We start from the raw sequence: 20804 nt of genomic DNA, 5'->3' as shown, positions 1-20804 counted from the left end.
AAGATCAAGTGCTGATGTCTAATGGACATCAATCGGGTTATCGGTTTGATTACCTGGCCTGTAGAGTGAACCTCTATACGGTAGCCGAAGGAGAAGAATATACAGACCAGACTTTAGGAGTGGACTACGGGCTTGAAGACTGGACGGTTTTTCGCAAGGTTGTGTGTCACAAACTGAGCCTTATAACCAAGGGGTATAGCTTGTTCAAGGTGCCCCTGACTCCTCAGGAAGAATAATTCACAGGGTGAAAATACAAAGAAAGAATGGACTTCCATGTGGCTACGTGGAGTTCTATTTCGGCAACGAGGAAACCCGCAACCAAAACATTTGTGATGGAGGGGATTTTAGGTTGCGCATGCTTATTCCTTTTCAAATTTGGGATCTAATGGAATTGAAAATGTTCCAGCTGTTGGACGCTCTCTTTGCACATCATGAATCATGTTGTGGATGATTCTGAAGAACTAGAAACAACTTTGTCTAAGATTTTACTTGTTTGAAACACCATTTAATTGTAACGTGTATCATATTTGTTGTTTATATGCTTATATATCGGACATGTGTGTTTTAAAAGTTCAGCGACACAAGTCTGTAAATTAAAACCAAATATACAGGGTGTTGCATGCTGTGATCGTTGCGAAAACTGGGACATGTATCCTGGAAAGAATCCTGAATTGTCTGTATACGTAATACTTGATGCATGAATAAAATAAAAATTCTATAATGAAAATGAAATGTTGTCGTTATTTGAAAGTGGCTCATTAACGTTATTGTACCTCAGAGAGGCAAGAAGGATGGCGGAGCAGATGTTGAAAAACATTTATTATAATCCCTCTAACCCCGGGTCTTATGGGGGTAAGGAACGTTTACAGAGAGCTATAGCCGAAGAAACAGGTAGCCGGTTAAGTGATGCTAAAGTGAATGAGTGGTTATCAGAGCAGGATGCATATACTCTCCATAAACCTGTAAGAAAGGCGGATCTATGTGACATGCAGGTCCTTGCAGATAAAAATGATGGAAATCGCTACATGCTAACGGTTACAGATATTTTCTCTAAAATAGCATTTGTAAGGGGCTTAAATAAGAGCGGGGCAGAGGTGACCCGGGCCTTTGACCCTATCTTGAAGGATGGAGGAGCCCCCAAGAAAGTGCAGACTGATGGCGGAAAATAATTTTTTAATAATGCTTTTCAGAAACTCATGAAGAAGCACAATATAGTACATCAAAAACGACAAAAATACTCTGAAGTATTTTCTAAAAGAACAAGCACCATGGCTCTTTTACACCGCATGTCCTCTGAAGCTGTAAAGACAGAGCTCGATCTTTTCACGCCCCCCTTAACCCAACATTCAAATAGAGAGGTCCAGTTATGTGGAGATAGCCCCACTCTCTGCCATTACAGACAACGGTCCTATATAATTGTTCATACCAGGCCACGGTGACAACTATCTGGACTTCAACAACACCTTGGTGCATTTGCGTCTAAAAGTGACCAAAAGAGATGGTACTAATATTGCAGGCGATGCCAAAGTGAGATGACCCAAGATGGCCGTCCGTTCTTTAGCTGTAGCCCCAACTAGGATTCTCAAGAGGGGCAGGTTTCTTTTTAAACGCAGAGACATAGCCGTTACTTTTTAGGAATGTACGCAGCCGGCCACTCCCATGAGGAGCAGGCTGGTTCGTAGCCTCAGGTGTTCTGGAATATTTGCTTTTAAATCCATGATTAAATAAGAAAATGGCGCTTAGCTCTCCATAAAGTAGGATTTCCTTCCCGGGTACATCTGCTGAGCTAGAATGCTAATTTGCAGTTTGTCTCTAGGATTTTTGAACAAAACCATGTAATTGGCGTTCAAGCTAATGCTACGACTATTTTTACCTTGGTGAAACACATTCTGCACCGAGTAAAGCACGGACAGGTTCCTATGATTTTTTATTTATTTTACCTTTACCAGGCAAGTCAGTTAAGAACAAATTCTTATTTTCAATGACGGCCTAGGAACAGTGGGTTAACTGCCTGTTCAGGGGCAGAACGACAGATTTGTACCTTGTCGGCTTGGGGGTTTGAACTTGCAACCTTCCGGTTACTAGTCCAACGCTCTAACCACTAGGCTACCCTGCCGCCCCATGATGAGTATATTGGGTAAAAGCTTGTGCAATTTCGGGATGTTCGCTACCTGCAAATAGCATATCGTCCAAAACCAGCAGATTGTTTTTATGAGGAGGGAGAAGTTCATCATCAGACAGGGATTCAGGTTTTCCTTCAACAAACGTGATTTTTATTGTCTTCAATAATTCATCATACAGAGGTTGATAACATGAATAACACCACACAACATTATCAGGCTTTTGAGATAACACATGTTCAGAATTCTCTCAAATACTTTTTACAAAGCAAGTTTTACCACTATTTGATGGGCCTGCGATTTAGGCCGAAAATGGCAGTTGCAAACGGGGGTCAAAATCAGCTACAGCAGTCATTATATCTTAAGCTTTAAGACACACTGGGGGGGCTTGTAGCATAAGTCAGTAGCCAAAGGGCAATGTGGTCCCTTCAGACAATAGCAGTCTTGTCCGGCCTGGCTTGTGCTCAGGGTCGTATCCGCCGATACCTGACAACCTGTATCCTCCTCTGTCAAAGTTGCTTCTTCTGGTATGATGGAACAGCTCGGCCTTGGCTCACTTGAAACGCTAAAAGCTGCTGCTGGTGAAGATAAACCTACATCCTCTTCTGGTCCTGCTACATTGCTTGTGCTAGCAATGGCTGCAGTTGAACTGCATTTGAAAAAGGAATCTAATTTAACTAATTTGATACCTCCTCTCGTCCTTTCTCATTTTTGATCTTTGCTCTTTTGGTCTCCACTTTTGTGTTGATACATTGCTGATTTTTAAATCCGTAATTTTCTATTCTCGACATTCTCTCTTTATTTTTCTTTTGCCCGTTGTCTCTTGACAGCTAGCTCAACTGTTGCTTTAAACGATGACAGAAACAACAACACTTTGGAGAGTATTTGCACAATGAATCCCAGAATGCATTTCATTATCTTAACATGGTATTGAATAATATGATTTATTTAGCAAATGAATTAGATGTATTGTCATCAATACACTAAAATATCATGCTGACATGTAGTGACAAAAAAACATTTTGTTAGTGAAACCATCAGTGAGATCATTTATCATATGGCCTAAATTAAAGAAGTAATCGGTGCGATGGACTCGTGTAAACAATTAATAATTGGCCATGGTAGGGTGGAATTAAAATTACATAGGGGGCCTGTGGCTCCGCAGATCCGGGCCCGTCACCGGGTTCATATACGATGCGGGCCCTGGTGCAACCACACCGGCTGAAGCTACGTCACTGGGTGGTATACAGAAGATTTGGTAAAATACCAAGTCCATATTATGGCAAGAACAGCTCAAATAAACCATTTGTAACATAATTTTAGTTAGTCCAACATAATGCTAGAGCGTTGCTTTCAGCACCATGGAGTGAATCCTTACCACCGCTGCACCTGGCTATCAGCCACAGGAGCCTCGTCTGGCAGCTAATTCGCCCTCAATTACTGCTTTTTTTAAAAACATAGCTGATATGGCTGACTTGCTTAAACAAATGTGGTTTCTACTGACTCCTTGTGGATTTGTGTAAGTCGATAAGAACCGCCTAGTTAAATAAATGTTAGATAACAATAAAATATGTACATGCTAAAATCGCCACTGTAAAGCACACAGGGTGTTCACTCCTTAGGCCCACCTTCCTTTCTGCATCAGACTTCAGCTTCATATCTGGGGTGGAACATCTACTTCTGAAAGTACCATGGTTAGATTCATAATGACATCTCAGATTGAACTCTTTGCAAACAGCAACAGTCTCGTTACAAAGAAGACATACTGGTTTGAAATTGGAGAAGTACGATGAATATGGGTGATCAAATCCAACAGGTGTAGGTAGACCTTACAGTGAAATACTTACTTACAAGCCCTTAACCAACAATGCAGTTTTAAGAAGAAAAATAATAAATAAAAGTAACAAATGATTAAAGAGCAGTAAAATAACAATAGCGAGGCTATATGCAGGGGGTACTGGTACAGAGTCAATGTGCGGGGGCACTTGACTGTCATTCCCAGTCAAGGTAATTGAGGTAATATGTACATGTAGGTGGCGTTATTAAAGTGACTATGCATAGATAATAACAGAGAGTAGCAGCAGCATAAAATAAAGGGGGGGGGGGACGCAATGCAAATAGTCTGGGTAGCCATTTGATTAGCTGTTCAGGAGTCTTATGACTTGGGGGTTGAAGCTGTTTAGAAGCCTCTTGGACCTTGACTTGGCGCTCCGGTACTGCTTGCCGTGCGGTAGCAGAGAGAACAGTCTATGACTTGGGTGGCTGGAGTATGTGGTGGAAAATCGTCTTAGAAATATAACACTTACAAGAACTTGTGAATTCAATAAAGGCTTTTAATACAAAATATCATAAGCCGTGCTGGTCCGCGGAACAGCCAACTTCCCTGAGCACTGGCTCTGCTTTTATACACATACAGCATATGAGTCCATCCCACATGCAAATGAAGTTACTTCCCTCTGTCCATCTGCCACCATTACCTTTTAGTTTAAGCTTCCTGTTTGTTCACGCCCAATAACGCCCATATCTGCTTTCGGTTAGGTTATAATGGTGGCGGGACCCTTTCATGTCCTGAAAATAATATATGTCCAGCTGTCCTATGGGCCTGTGTCTTTGGCCTTTGTACTTATGTTTAGCTTGGTGTGCTCTTTGGTATGTTGCCCTTTATTAGGACTAGTAGATTGTGTGTCCCTCTGACATTGGTATGTATTATTATTACTGGGTTCGGGTTAAATATCAACATTTAGACATGACAACTCACTACGGAGTTACTGGGTTATTACAGGCTGGCTAAACCGCTCGCTTCGCCTGCGCGCACCCAGCTAAGAAAACATAGGAACAATAATTACATTAATAGGATGTAGAGATGATGTAATCTCGTGTATTTGTTGCTTCTGGGCAAAACAACATGCCAATGATTACATTAAGTTAATGTACATGACGACATTAGCTGAGGTCATAATTACATTTGTTACATCTGGACATACTAATTACAAGAGTAAGCGGAGAGAAAATTGTAGCAACAAATGACCAACATATGAAACATGGAGTATACAAACATTAGCTATATTTGGATCAAAACAGACGGACAATTTTGGGCGAAATAAAGTCCTTGATGGATGGACCTGCAAAGCCAGCGTAAAATTCCCATTTAACCGGTAGATGTTGGCTTTTTTCAATGCAGGATTCTACATGCAGGAGTTAGTCGGTAGCGTGGTGTGTCTGGTTTTGGGTAGGGAAATATGGCGAAGCCGAAGTGCTGTTCGAGTCTGGTGGCTCCAAGTTGAGTAAAATTGGTAAGAATGAATTGAATGGAAGACGGAGACGACGAAAAATGGAGCAAACAGGCCAAAAGTTGTAAATGAACATCGGTTTCTTATGGAGTGCGATTCATCAACAATTATGTATTGTTGGGAGATCATTTGAGGTCAGGAAGATGGTAAAGGAGGCATTATGAAAGGTAGAGTCAGTCAGAGTGACCAGTAGTGGTTTTGATTTCATGCGTCTCAGAAGAGCAGAAGGAGAGAGCATTGTTTTTTGGAGCAGGGCACCGATAAAATGTGTTATATCTGGAGTTTCGTTGGAAGAGTGAAGAGTGTCTGCCTACTCATGTGATGCTGCGATATGTAAGATACGCAGTGAGAGGGATTGTGAATAAACCACTGCAGTTATGAAATTGATAAAATAATGGCCATGTTTCAAGTGTGCACCGACGGAATATTTTTGGTATTTATTAGGATCCCCATTTAACCACTGCAAAAGTATCAAAATTGTTCACTTCTCTCATTGACTTCTCAAACCCATGATTGGTCCGCTTCACAAGCGTTCTCTGAAGTCTCGCGTTGTTTGCGTCTCTGGGTTTAGAAACTGGTAGTGGGGGGAACAGGAAATTCCGCTCATGCGCACATCATTCTTCACAACAAAGGACACGCCAGAATTGTGCAGTCGAGACCACAACTTCTGTGTACGTTTCAAATGTATTACTACTGGTATGTAATAGCACGTTTTAATATCTTAAGAACATGTCATGACATGCTAGGTAACAAATACGTCAAGTTATTATCACGTTTGGTAGAAGAAAAAAAATGTGCCAAACCGCGTGAGTGAACGTGATCACTTTTTAAATTATTATTTTTTTTACAATTGACATAGATACTCTGGGTTTATCTGAGTGGATGTATCTCGTCAAGGTAATCTCATTAAGGATCAAATAATTTGAGATTTCTGGGTTCGTTTAACATGTCGTTTTTGGTTTTGTGTAACGTTAAAATTCACGAGCTGGTAAAATGGCGGCTCCCTCTCGGTTTGCATCAACGGACTTCAGTGCAGGCAGTGAGGGTGCAGCAGAGAGACACCATTTTACGGTTGCACTACTGTTTTGGAGATAAATGTAATGATTATCAGTTTTCTACACGTGTACTAATATTGAGACATTCAGTTGTTTCTGTCTGTCTATAAGTGTTACTATGGTGTGAACGGAAATAATATTGTTTTTTGATTGGAATAATACAGGGACGACCAGGTTATTCAGGAAAATAGTACAGAGTGCTCCCTGAAACATACTGAAACCTTGTACTAAATGGTTTTTGAGTCATTTATGTCAATTCAGAAATCTACTATAGATTAAGTTCTGTAGCCTAATATAAAGTGTATACTTTTTCTAATGTGAATGAACTCGTGTTTTGTTGTCAATGCTTAGCTACCAGATCTGTTGAAATGAGATCAGTGCTTGAATTGGACAGGAGCTCACTGGAGCTGAGTACCAGCACCTCAAATTTCTACTGCTTGAGCTCATGTTCCTCTTATAGACAATAAAGTGCCAGAACTGTCAAGAGTAACTTTTGTATCCGTTCCTATTTATTACTACTGGCCGACTCAGATTAAGCCTGAGGCTGGTAACATCAACAGTGAGGACAAACCCAGCCTGCCTCTTATTGGGAATTTTCCAGTAAATGTGTGCACATTATACATCTTAGAGTAGTCAGCAGAATAAGTGCACTCTATATGTGTGTCTAGGTCATTAGGCACCATTAAACATGCACCTGTCTTGAGAGTGGGTGTGTCTGTTTATTGTTGTACCATTGCTATGGCTTCATGTTTACTGTTGCTATGGTTATGCCAGGAATGGAATCTATGCCCTACATGCACCTGTCTTGGGAGTGTGCATATCTGTCTATTTTTGTACCATTGCTATGAATGGAATCTATGCCCTAATGTGAAACCAAGCTAAAGTTAGTGCAAGGCAAAAAGATAATGGTGGCTAAATGGCCGAGGGGATGAACCATTAACATAAAGAGGAGTTACGTAAAGGAGGAAAACTATAACAAGTGTATGCCAAGGCTGGAAAGACACTTGCTTCATGAACCAGCTCGGGTTCTATTACTTTGTAATAAAGTCTTTTTGAACTCACAGGCTCCGGTATTTCCACGACACTCTCCTTCCACACTGAGTCCAAACCTACAGTCACTGGGTCCTGATTGTGACAGTGGAGCCCAGTTTGCTCTGCAGGATCCAGAGATGGCATCAGTGAAGCTGGAAGACTGCAGTCAAACACTGGAGCTGAATGTCAACTTTAAAGATGAAGAAGAGGAGGAGAAGATTGGGACATCTGTTTCTCATGGTAAGAGCAGGTTCTATCTAACTAAGTTTGTTGTTCATTCCAACTTCCCACTGTGTATGAAAAGTTGCAGTAGAACTGTTTCATGATGAACTGTTTCAATGAGAAGGTAGATGTTATTTCAAGCTACTGACTAGGGATACACAATATATCGGTGAACATATCAGGTGTCTAGTTGAACGCTGATGTGCAAAACCGATGTCAAAGCTGACGTAAATACCTACCAATATAACGTAGGTACAGGACGTAATGAACTCGCGTAATCTTTTGCGACACAGCATTCCCATCCTAGCCCACCATGTCTGCTGTGTGGATTGAGCAGTTATTTGAAAGAGTAAGAACATTTCAGCTGAGACAAGTCGAAGACAAAATCCGTTAAAGCCAAGATAATGGAATTCGTTGCCCTTGACAATCAACCGTTCTCTGTCGTGGGTGATGTTGGCTTTCGCCGACTGGTCAAGCACCGGTACACACTAATGTAAACTCACCCCATTCCGTACAAATGTGCGCAACCGCAACATTCAAACGAGGCTGCAAAGAAAACGAATGGGACTGTAGCGACTGTGTTGACTTCAAATTCTGGGGTGTGAACTACGTTTCTATGTAAGCGTTGATAGACATGGTAATGGCTCCATAGTATTGGAGAAAAGCTGAAAAAAACTGACCCTCCGTTACATCGTGACGTGTCATGCTGTAACGAACAGCATGCATAAAGCAACTATGTCTTACAATCTCTCTCCACCAGGTGTAGCTCTTCTCTCATCGTTTAAAAAACAAGATATGGACAGTGACGGGGGTAAGGAGAGGATACCTAGTCATTTTTTGCATCATCATTGCATGCAATCAGCATTCTCAAAGGCGCTGTTTACTTCTAAGATCACTTTAGCACCGCCCTAAAAACCCGATTCAAATTCGACACAAACCTTCAAATAGGTATGTAATAAAACATTTATATAAACTCTTATTCGTGTTTTATTGACATTTTAGAGGCGATAAGTTGGACAGATCGAGTGGGGGAAAAAGCAATTTTCCCACACAACATCTCTCCTTCTCACTATCACGCATTAGTTTAGCTTCCCCACCTGCCATTTAAAAAAAGACCCCACAGGGCTCATTGCCTGTTTGAATTATGCAGAAACGGGCAGCGTTTACGTCATGTAATTGATCATGTTGGAAAGGGGAGAAATTGTGCTTTACAATGGTATTGACATTACAGTTGATCTGGAAGTATTACGCTTTTGGGGCGCTAAAATAAGGGTAATTGTACGGACCAAGGCGATGTACGAGTTTACGTGAGTTTACGTTAGCACCAATACAACCAGCCTGAAAACAATAGTTAGGTTGCCACTTGTTGTTCGCCTATTGAAATTGAATTTCAGTTCATGAAAATAAACAGTTAGCCAGCTACTTAACCCTGTTGCCCAAAGCTTCTGTTATAAGCAGCCAACTAGCTTCATCTGGCTAGTGAGGCTCGACCGGACCGTTTTATGTGTTGTGAAGCTAGCCACAATAAGGATTAGCACAAAAGTGGAATTTGCTGTTTTCAAAATAAAGGTATGTCATTGATAGTGATGCAAATGATTACAAATAGTAGAATTATGCCCTACCTTTACTTTGAAAGCTAACTGCAAATTCCACTATTGTGGCTAATCCTTATTGTTGCTAGTTTCACATAGATGGGTCCAACCACCATTAATCAAATAAGAACCGTCTTATAAATTAGGGCTATTTTAGATAATGATACCTAGCTATATAGTTAGCTACCTGACTATAGCTACTGAAACAGATTATGTCGGTTTGCAAAGTTTTTGGGGAAGAACATTGTTTGCATCCATGAGTTAGCTAGCTTTTTTTATGACCAACATCAGAGCATACGTATTGATGAATCGTTGACATATGAAATTCGAGTGATTGTGTAATCAATGTGTAATAACTACGTAAAAAAAATATGAACGCGTAAAATTATTATGTGACGGCCAGTCATATTCAGGTCCTGATTGGTCAACAAGCTTGTTTTTTGACACGCAAAGACCCAAACGGCGTTCCATAGAAATCCTGGTTGAGACGACGGAACAAATGAACAAGGAAACAGCACAGCAAGTAAGTGAGGAAATAGGTTTTGATTATGTTTTACTGGTAATGGGGACATATGGAAATGCCAACAAAATAACTTTTTGGTGTGTTTGTGTAACCTTTTATTTAACTAGGCAAGTCATTTAATAACAAATTCTTATTTACAATGATGGCCTACCTCGGCCAAACCCGGACGACGCTGGACCAGTTGTGCGCCGCCCAATCATGGCCGGATGTGATACAGCCAGGATTTGAACCGGGGACTGTAGTGACGCCTCTTGCACTGAGATGCTGTGCCTTAGACTGCTGCGTCCATGTGTGTGTTTGTGTTAACTATTTAACTGTACTAAAATGCATAAAAGGCCGCAAAAAATGTAAATATCGGGTATCGGTAGCTGTTTTTTTTGTCAAGGAAAATATCGGAATGGGCAAAAAATGTCATATCGGTGCATCACTACTACGGACACTTGCATGGTTTGACACCAGTATTGCCAGCATTTGTTTTATTAACTGGACTGTCTGGAGTGTTCAGAGAGGAGACTAAAGAAGTGAAGTGGACAAACTGTTCTATGAAATGAGTCTGTGTCGTTACTAACCTTTGTGATAGTGAGTGGAGGAAAGGTTGCTGGATTGAATCCCCGAGCTGACAAGGTAAAAATGTTATTCTGCCCCTGAGCAAGGCAGTTAAGCCACTGTTCCCGGGGCACCGAAGATGTGAACGTCGATTATGGCAGCCCCCCCCCCCCCCCCTCCACCTCTTTGATTTAGAGGGGTTGGGTTAAATGTGGAAGACACATTTCAGTTGAATGCATTCAGTTGTACAACTGACTAGGTATACCCTCTCCCATTCAGAAAGTATTTGGACCCCTTGACTTTTCCCACGTTTTGTTACGTTACAGCCTCATTCTAAAAAATAATTAAATAAATAAAAGAGATGTTTTATTTTTGTGTGAAACCGAGTGATTGTGATCAACTATTTTACAATTCACATAGCTAGAAGCTTTTGGTTTGTCTGAATAAATGTACATAATTTCCTCAATGTAGTTTTAATAAAGAATACAAGTATTTGAGCTTTCTGAGTTTGTTTAGCATGTCATTGGTTTTGTGTAAAATTCACGAGCTGGTTAAATGGAGCTGTCTACTCTGTCTGCTCCAACAGACTTCAGTGCTGGTAAAGAGAGACCATTTCATGGTCACACTCCAGTTTTGAAGCTTAATGTAATGATCATCAGTTTTCTACATGTGTACTAATAGTCAGACACCTTCAGTTGCTTCTATCTTTATCTATAAATGTTACTATGGTGTGAACGGGAAACACAATTGGTTTTTGATTAAAATAATACAGTGAAGACCAGGTTAACTAACGTTGTACTAAATGTGTTTTTTGCCATTTATGTGGATTGGGGAAATCTACTTTAGTTTAAGTGCACTTAGTTTGTGTAGACTAATTTTAAAGTGTGTACTTTGTGATATGAATGAATTAGTGTTTTGTTGTCAATGCTTAGCTACCTGATCCATTGAAATGAGATCAGTGCTTGACTTGGACAGGAGCTCACTGGAGCAGAGAACCGGCACCTCAAATGTCTACTGTTTGAGCTCATGTTCCTGTCAAGGCTTTGGGTAACTGGTGAAAAGGAGTCAGACGCAGGAGAGTTGAGATGCGTGGACAAGGTATTTAATACACGACAAAACACCGGTATAGAAACAATACAACGGTCCGTGAAATATACCGGTACCACGAATAAACTGGCGTTCATGCAAAGCCCGGCAACAAAATACCAGCCATCAAGCAGTATGTATGTGGAAAACAGAGGGTTAAATACTGAATCTGTAACGGGGGAATTGAAACCAGGTGTGAAAAAAACAAAGACAAAACAAATGGAAAATGAAAAGTGGATTGGCAATGGCTAGAATACCGGTGACGTTGACCGCCGAGCGCCGCCCGAACAAGAAGGACTGACTTCGGTGGAAGTCATGACAGTACCCCCCCTTGAGCCGCGCGCCGACACCGGCCTCGGGGACGACCCAGATGGAGACGGTGGAACTCCTGCAGCATCGACGGGTCCAATACGTCCTCCACCGGCACCCAGGATCTCTCATCCGGACCTTACCCCTCCCACTCCACGAGGTACTGAAGGCTCCTCGCTAGACGCCTCGAGTCCAGTATGGCCCGAACTGCATACGCCGGGTCCCCCTCGATGTCCAAAGGGGGCGGAGGAACCTCCCGCACCTCAGACTCCTGGAGTGGACCAGCCACCACCGGCCTGAGTAGAGACACATGGAACGAGGGGTTAATATGGTAATCGGGGGGAAGCTGTAACCTGTAACAAACCTTGTTCAGTCTCCTCAGGACTTTGAATGGCCCCACAAACCGCGGGCCCAGCTTCCGGCAGGGCAGGTGGAGGGTCGAGAGCCCCGGTGTGCCGTGGCGGTCTGTGCCAGTCCTCTGACGCCTCCCGGCCCACTAAAGGTGCACATGAGCGGTGTCCCATGTCTCCTCCGAGCGCCTAAACCAGTCGTCCACCGCAGGAGCCTCGATCTGGCACTGATGCCGAGGTGCCAGAACCGGCTGGTACCCCAGTACGCACTGGAAGGGGGAGAGGTTAGTGGATGGGCACTCTCTGGCCAAGGTGTGAACGCCGCCCACTCCCCCGGCCGGTCCTGGCAATAGGACCGCAGAAACCTACCCACATCCTGGTTCACTCTCTCTCCACCTGACCGTTACTCTTGGGGTGAAAACCTGAGGTAAGGCTGACCGAGACCCCCAGACGTTCGATGAACGCCCTCCAGACCCTTGATGTGAACTGAGTATCTGATCGAGGTCCCATGTCCTCAGGCACCCCGTGGTGCCGGAAGACGTGTGTGAACAGGGCCTCCGCAGTCTCTGGGGCCGTAGGGAGACCGGACAAAGGGAGGAGATGGCAGGACTTAGAAAACCGATCCACAACGGCCAGGATCGTGGTGTTCCCCTGTGAGGGAGGAAGATCTGTTCGGAAGTCCACCGACTGGTGCGACCACGGCCGTTGTCGAATGGGTAAGGGTTGTATCTTCCCTCTGGGCAGGTGCCTAGGAGCCTTGCACTTGGCGCACACCGGGCAGGAGGAAGCATAAACCCTCATGTCCTTAGCCATGGTGGATCACCAGTACTTCTCACTGAGACAACGCACTGTCCGGCCGATACCCGGATGACCAGAGGAGGGTGACGTGTGGGCCCAATAGATCAAACGGTCGCGGACAGCAGACGGAACGTACAGACGCCCAGCTGGACACTCGGGGGAGTGGGCTCTGCACGTAACACCCGCTCGATGTCCGCGTCCAGCTCCCACACTACCGGTGCCACCAGGCAAGAGGCCGGGAGTATGGGAGTGTTATCCATGGACCGCTCCTCTGTGTCATACATCCGGGACAGTGCATCTGCCTTAGCGTTCTACGAACCTGGTCTGTAGGACAGGGTGAAAACAAAACGGGTAAAGAACATGGCCCACCTTGCCTGGCGAGGGTTCAGTCTCCTCGCCGCCCGGATGTACTCCAGATTGCGGTGGTCAGTCCAGATGAGAAAAGGGTGTTTAGCCCTCTCAAGCCAATGTCTCCACGCCTTCAAGGTCTTGATGACAGCCAACAGCTCCCGGTCCCCCACGTCATAGTTTCGCTCCGCCGGGCTGAGCTTCTTCGAAAAGAAGGCACAGGGGCGGCGCTTTGGTGGCATACCTGAGCGCTGAGAGAGCACGGGTCCTAACCCAGCCTCGGACCTGCGTCCACCTCCACTATGAACGCCAAAGAGGGATCCGGATGAGCCAGCACGGGAGCCGAGGTAAACAGAGCCGTGACCAAAAGCCCTGTCCGCCTCAGCCGACCACTGCAAACGCAGTGAGGTAATGGGAGCTGCTACCTGACCAAAGCCCCAGATAAACCTCCGGTAGTAGTTGGCAAACCCTAGAAACCGCTGCACTTTCTTTACCGTGGTGGGAGTCGGCCAATTACGCACAGCTGAAATGCGGTCACTCTCCATCTCCACCCCCTGATGTGGAAATGCGATACCCTACGAAGGAGATGGCCTGCTGGAAGAACAGGCATTTCTCAGCCTTGACATACAGGTCATGCTCCAACAGTCGTACAAGTACCCTGCGCACCAAGGACACATAATTGGCGCGTGTAGAGGAGTAAATCAGAATGTCATCGATATACACCACTACACCCTGCCCGTGCAGGTTCCTGAAAATCTCGTCTACAAAGGATTGGAAGACTGATAGAGCATTCATCAACCCGTATGGCATGACAAGGTACTCATGGCCTGATGTGGTACTAAACGCCGTCTTCCACTCTTCTCCCTCCCGGATACGCACCAGGTTGTAAGCGCTCCTGAGATCCAATTTTGTGAAGAAGTGTTCCCCGTGCATTGACTCGATCGCACTGGCAATGAGAGGCAGCGGGTAAATACCTCACAGTGATTTGGTTAATGCCTCAGTAGTCAATACACCTATCCTTCTTCTTCACGAAAATAAACTGGAGGAGGCAGGTGAAGTGGAGGGCCGAATGTACCCCTGCCCCAGAGATTCGGAAACGTATGTTTCCATAGCCGCCGTCTCCTCTTGCGACAGGGGATACACGTGACTCCTGGGAAGTGCTGCGTCTACCGGGAGATTTATCGCACAATCCCCCCCCCCCCCCCCCCCCCCCCCCCGTCGATGGGGTGGTAATTGAGTCAAATCGGTATATTCAGAGGGGATGCGCACGGTGGAGACCTGGTCTAGGCTTTCCACTGTAGTAGCACCGATGGAAACCCCTACTCACCTGGGTTGACACGAGAGTGTCCCGACAGACGTCCTCGCGCCTGCTGCCTCGACTCCCAGAGGAACCTCCCCAGCACCGACCGGCAGTGTGCCCTCTGCGGCCACAGATGGCGCATGGAATGGCCCCGCCTCCGGTCGCCCTAAGTGCAGCACCTCCCAGCTCCATGGGCGGTGGTGCTGGGGGATGGAATTGACAGACCCCGATCTGGATGTCCGCGGGTAGCCAGCACGCTATCCAGCCGGATGGACAGGTCCACCAGCTGGTTGAATGTGAGTGGTGTCCCTGCAGGCCAACTCCCGACGGACGTCCTCGCGCAGACTGCACCGGAAGTGATCGATCAGGGCCCTGTCATTCCATCACAAACTCCTGTGCGCTCCTCGTCCCCTGCCTCAGGTGTACGAGACGTGAAATCCTAGTGGTCCAACAAGCTGCTTCTTCCCCCACATAAGGCGTTGGCCCACTCCAGGGCCTTCCCTGAGAATCAGGAAACGAGGGTGATACTTAGCCCGGCAACAAAATACCAGCCATCAACATAGAACTAACACGCACACATACATGTGGGAAACAGAGGGTTAAATACTGAACATGTAATGGATCGGCGATGACTAGAAGACCGGTGACGTCGACAGCCGAGCGTCGCCCGAACAAGGAGAGGGATCGACTTCGGCGGAAGTCGTGGCAGTTCCTCTTATAGAATATTAGCTCAACAGTATTGTGGAGCTCCTGTGCCTAAATATAAACAGTACCAGCACCCATTTCAGTCCAAGTCAAGCACTGAATTAGATAATTGAACATATAATATATTTTTAGAGAGTAAAGAAAGTGCCAGAACTGTCAAGACAATAACATTTGTTTCTGTTTCTCATTGTTACTACAGGACTAGAATTAAGTCTGAGGCCAGTAACATCAACAGTAATGACAAACCCAGCCTGCCTCTCTCCTTCCACACTGAGTCCAAACCCACAGTCACTGGGTCCTGATTGTGACAGTGGAGCCCATTTTGCACTGCAGGATCCAGAGATGGCAGCAGTGAAGCTGGAAGACTGCAGTCAAACACTGGAGCTGAATGTCAACATTAAAGATGAAGAAGAGGAGGAGAAGATTGGGAAATCTGTTAATCATGGTAAGAGCAGGTTCTATCTAACTAAGTTTGTTGTTCATTCCAACTTCCCACTGTGTATGAAAAGTTGCAAAAAGCTGTTTCATGATGAACTGTTTCAATGAGAAGGTAGATGTTATTTCATGCTACTGAGATGTGCATGGTTTGACACCAGTATTGCCACCATTTGTTTTATTAACTGAGCTATCTGGAGTGATCAGAGAGTAGACTAAAGAAGTGAAGTAGACCAACTGCCAGTGTTTAAAGTTCTATGAAGTGAGTCTGTGTAGTTACTAACTCTTGTGATAGTGAGTGGAGGATGATATGAAATTAGTCTGTGTCGTTACTAACCCTTGTTATAGTGAGTAGAGGATGACAAGCCCCTTTTTTTAGCTTTCATCTCTTACCCACTTTTAGAATAGTTTTATTCCCCTGTATTGTACAGCCTACTGATATGAATACATATGTCACCCGGTACAGACAGAAGAGGACCGGTCACCCCTTTGAGCCTGGTTCCTCTCTGTTTCCTCCAAGGTTCCTGCTTTCTAGGGAGTTTTTCGTGGCCATTGTGCTTCTACATCTGCATTGCTTGCTCTTTGGGGATTTTGGGTTGGTTTCTGTAAAGAACTTTGTTACAACTTATGTAAAAAGAGCTTCATAAAATACATTTGATTGATATGTATATCACACCAATTGACTGGTTGTTCTGATATTGTTCACACAGGAGACCATGTTGAGACATTCTCTATATCCAGAGAGCATCAACAGGAAGATCACATAGCAAAGAGGTCTCACCACTGCACACATTGTGAGAAGATTTTCCCATTTCTATCTAAGCTAAAAATACACCTAAAAATACACACAGGAGAAAAGCTTTACTCCTGCTCTGAATGTGGAAAATGCTTGAAAACATCAACTGCGCTAAAAGTTCATCAGAGAACACACACAGGAGAGAAGCCTTACTCCTGCTCTGAATGTGGAAAATGCTTCAAAACGTCAACTGCGCTAAAAGTTCATCAGAGAACACACACAGGAGAGAAGCCTTACTCCTGCTCTGAATGTGGGACGAGTTTCTCAAATTGGTACACCTTAAAACGACATGAACGTATACACACAGGACATGAACGTATACACACAAGAAAGAAGCCTTACTCCTGCACTGAATGTGGGGCGAGTTTCTCTGAACTGGGTACCTTAAAACGACATGAACGTATACACACAGGAGAGAAGCCTTACTCCTGCTCTGAATGTGGGGCGAGTTTCTCTCAACTGAGTACCTTAAAACGACATGAACGTATACACACGGGAGAGAAGCCTTACTTCTGCTCTGACTGTGTAAAATGCTTCAAAACATCAACTGACCTAAAAGTTCACCAGAGAACACACACAGGAGAGAAGCCTTACTCCTGCTCTGACTGTGGAAAGAGTTTCTCTCAACTGGGTACCTTCAAACAACATGAACGTATACACACAGGAGAGAAGCCTTACTCCTGCTCTGACTGTGTAAAATGCTTCAAAACATCAACTGACCTAAAAGTTCACCAGAGAACACACACAGGAGAGAAGCCTTACTCCTGCTCTGACTGTGGAAAGAGTTTCTCTCTACTGGGCAACTTCAAACAACATGAACGTATACACACAGGAGAGAAGCCTTACTCCTGCTCTGACTGTGGAAAGAGTTTCTCTCTACTGGGCAACTTCAAACAACATGAACGTATACACACAGGAGAGAAGCCTTACTCCTGCTCTGACTGTGGAAAGAGTTTCTCTCACCTGGGCACCTTAAAACAACATGAACGTATACACACAGGAGAGAAGCCTTACTCCTGCTCTGGCTGTGGAAAGAGTTTCTCTCACCTGGGCACCTTAAAACAACATGAACGTATACACAAAGTAGAGAAGCCTTACTCCTGCTCTGACTTTGAAAAGAGTTTCTCTCAGGAGTAAGAGAAGCCTTACTCCTTTTCTGGCTGTGGGGCAAGTTTCTCTCGTCCGGACACCTTAAAATGACCTGAACATACACACACTGGAGAGAAGCCTTACTCCTGCTCCGACTGTGGAAAGTGTTTCTCTTGAATGTGCCATTTAAAAAGACACCAAAGGAAACACGAGAGGAGCCTTACCACTGATCTGACTGTAGGAAATGTTAAAACACCAGCTGAGCTTTAAGGTCATTCGAGAAAAGACAAAGGAGAGAAGCCTTATTTCCGCTCTCAATGTGGCAAGAGTTTTTCCCAATTGGGCAATGTAAAAACACACCAACGGATACACACTTCAGAGAAGCCTTATCACTGCACTGACTGTGGGAAGAGGTTCTACAGATTGGGTCATTTAAAAAGACACAAATGTATACATAAAGGACAGGCCTCATCAGTTCTCTCAGACCAGCTAAGATTAGACACTCCACTTAATTCTCATGTCATTAAATAATTGGCAACGTTGAATTTGATCAAATGAAGAAAGTGTAGAACACTATTGTAATCCTATAGTTTCTCACTGTGAGAGAACAATGCAGAGGAAAGGGAGCATTATATAATGTTAGTCTCTCTTTACTGATCAGTGTGCACCTTGTCAGTTTTGGTGTGAGAGAGAATAAAGTAGACGGCACACGTCAAACGTTTGATTTATGACCCTATGTCCGGATGACATGTGCATGCCCATATTTGGGCATCCGGTAAGGACATCCTGGCGGGAAGTGATTGCGTGGTTATGCCCATATATGTTCATCCTGTTCCTGTTCTCACGCCTTGGAGTGAGTGCGACAATATGTATATAATGCCTTTGAAGTTGTCATGATGATTGCTGTCTAGTGGCCTCTTTGAACTGGGGGGATGACCATTTCAAAGAGTTTGACCCCCCCACCTCCTGTTTTATTGACCTTAGGGTTGTTGTCTATGAAACACGAATGTCCTGGGGTATTGGGGTTGGCAGACGCCTTATAAATAAAGCCCAGAACAAGACATGCGTCCTCAGAACACTAAACAAGATTTTTTAAATCAGCATGGATTTTGTGATCAGTGGCAAAGCTGTGATGACTGTAACAACGGAAGCAGGACCTCGGTTGAAACATCGAGAAAGGGCCAAGAATCAAGCCACAATATACGATGCGCCAAAAAAAGCGGTTTCTAAGTGTGTATAGAACCCAAATACCGCCCGCAACTACGCTGAAAGATCAAGTGCTGATGTCTAATGGACATCAATCGGGGTATCGGTTTGATTACCTGGCCTGTAGAGTGAACCTCTATACGGTAGCCGAAGGAGAAGAATATACAGACCAGACTGGAGTGGACTACGGGCTTGAAGACTGGACGGTTTTTCGCAAGGTTGTGTGTCCCGAACTGAGCCTTATCACCAAGGGGGTATAGCTTGTTCAAGGTGCCCCTGACTCCTCAGGAAGAATAATTCACAGGGTGAAAATACAAAGAAAGAATGGACTTCCATGTGGCTACGTGGAGTTCTATTTCGGCAACGAGGAAACCCGCAACCAAAACATTTGTGATGGAGGGGATTTTAGGTTGCTCATGCTTATTCCTTTTCAAATTTGGGATCTAATGGAATTGAAAATGTTCCAGCTGTTGGACGCTCTCTTTGTACAGAGCCAACAGCGGCAGAGCATTGTTCATGTAAAGAAGTGCATAATATATACGAATCCTGAGGATTATGATTCAAAGGAGCCCCAAGAAGGTACATCCTCAGAAGGGACAGCCTCCGAAGAAAACTAAGTACGCGGTTGCGTTAACCACGCCCTGATACCCAAAAGACTGGTTCAACAATAAAAGGAGTGCCCTTAAAGCCTCCAGTTCTTCATTTCATCATACACCATGGATATTCATACAACATACCAGGACTCCGATACGACATGGGGGCCAGACCCTAAGGACTCTATGCCTCGCAGCCCGGCTTTCTACTCCCCCCTGGCGAGACCCACGACACCCCCTACATGTACACAGCCTGAGGACGTGTTTGATGGGGTAGTCAGTACTATTTTTGTGGACACCATCAAGGCCTCTGTAGCCACACTTCTAGACGTGGTGATTGGAGAATATATAAGAGAAATGCATCGGTTGTGAGATCAATCACCCCAGCAAGCGCCGTATATGACCCGCCAAGATACTACTTCTTCAACCAATTTGAGGAGCTGGTGAAAAGACTGTGGTCCTGCAGGTTTATACCATCGCTGGTCAGAGTCCTGGAGTCTATGGGTCTTGTGCCGTCTTTCCCCGGAGTTTACTTGGTAACCACGGCATTCCTACACGAACTGAAGGAGGCAATCTACATCCACTATAAACTCAAAGAAATCCGACACACCCTGTTGGACGACAATAAATACCGGGAAGTTGTGGTGGCTGATGTGATGACTTTCTGGCTCAATAAACCCCAAGAGACCGAGTGACATGTTGTTATTTAGATGTAATGCAATGGGCAACTATGTGTATACGATGTTAGAGATAATAAATAAATGTCTTATTTTGAGAGAACTTACAAATGTTATGCATCAGATTATTGAAAATAAAGTGAACGATGTATCGTTCTACACAACACACAATGCCTGGGTTAATGTAGAGCGTGTGCTGAAAATGGAACAAATCATGAATCATGTTGTGGATGATTCTGAAGAACTAGAAACAACTTTGTCTAAGATTTTACTTGTTTGAAACACCATTTAATTGTAACGTGTATCATATTTGTTGTTTATATGCTTATATATCTGACGTGTGTTTTCAAAGTTCAGCGACACAAGTCTGTAACTCAAAACCAAATATACAGGGTGTTGCATGCTGTGATCGTTGAGAAAACTGGGACTGAATATACAGACAATCCTGAATTGTCTGTATATGTAATACTTGATGCATGAATAAAATAATTCTATAATGAAAATGAAATGTTGTCGTTATTTGAAAGTGGCTCATTAACGTTATTGTACCTCAGAGAGGCAAGAAGGATGGCGGAGCAGTTATTATAATCCCTCTAACCCCGGGTCTTATGGGGGTAAGGAACGTTTACAGAGAGCTATAGCCGAAGAAACAGGTAGCCGGTTAAGTGATGCTAAAGTGAATGAGTGGTTATCAGAGCAGGATGCATAGACTCTCCATAAACCTGTAAGAAA

The 20804-nt window shown here is 44.3% G+C and overlaps 1 protein-coding gene across 3 annotated transcripts; it reads left to right on the top strand.

The window, feature by feature from the left end:
- Positions 1 to 6021: 6021 nt before the first annotated feature.
- Positions 6022 to 20575, top strand: LOC139372853 (zinc finger protein 135-like). 3 transcript variants are annotated; one of them, XM_071112689.1, is made up of 5 exons: positions 6024 to 6106; positions 7530 to 7737; positions 15476 to 15721; positions 16232 to 16306; positions 16422 to 20569. In XM_071112689.1, the coding sequence occupies exons 2-5, from the start codon at positions 7635 to 7637 to the stop codon at positions 17642 to 17644; spliced, it is 1647 nt and encodes a 548-aa protein (XP_070968790.1). In that variant the 5' UTR covers positions 6024 to 6106; positions 7530 to 7634; the 3' UTR covers positions 17645 to 20569. The 3 variants fall into 3 exon arrangements, with proteins under 3 accessions (XP_070968791.1, XP_070968790.1, XP_070968792.1); XM_071112691.1 differs by having other exon boundaries at positions 6030 to 6106; positions 16232 to 16316; positions 16422 to 16565; XM_071112690.1 differs by lacking the exon at positions 16232 to 16306 and having other exon boundaries at positions 6022 to 6106; positions 16422 to 20575.
- Positions 20576 to 20804: the final 229 nt, after the last annotated feature.

Source organism: Oncorhynchus clarkii, chromosome 18 (genome assembly GCF_045791955.1).
Source record: "Oncorhynchus clarkii lewisi isolate Uvic-CL-2024 chromosome 18, UVic_Ocla_1.0, whole genome shotgun sequence".
Lineage (NCBI taxonomy): Eukaryota > Metazoa > Chordata > Actinopteri > Salmoniformes > Salmonidae > Oncorhynchus > Oncorhynchus clarkii.
Note: the sequence above shows the minus strand (reverse complement) of the source record. Positions and strands in the feature narration are given on the sequence as shown.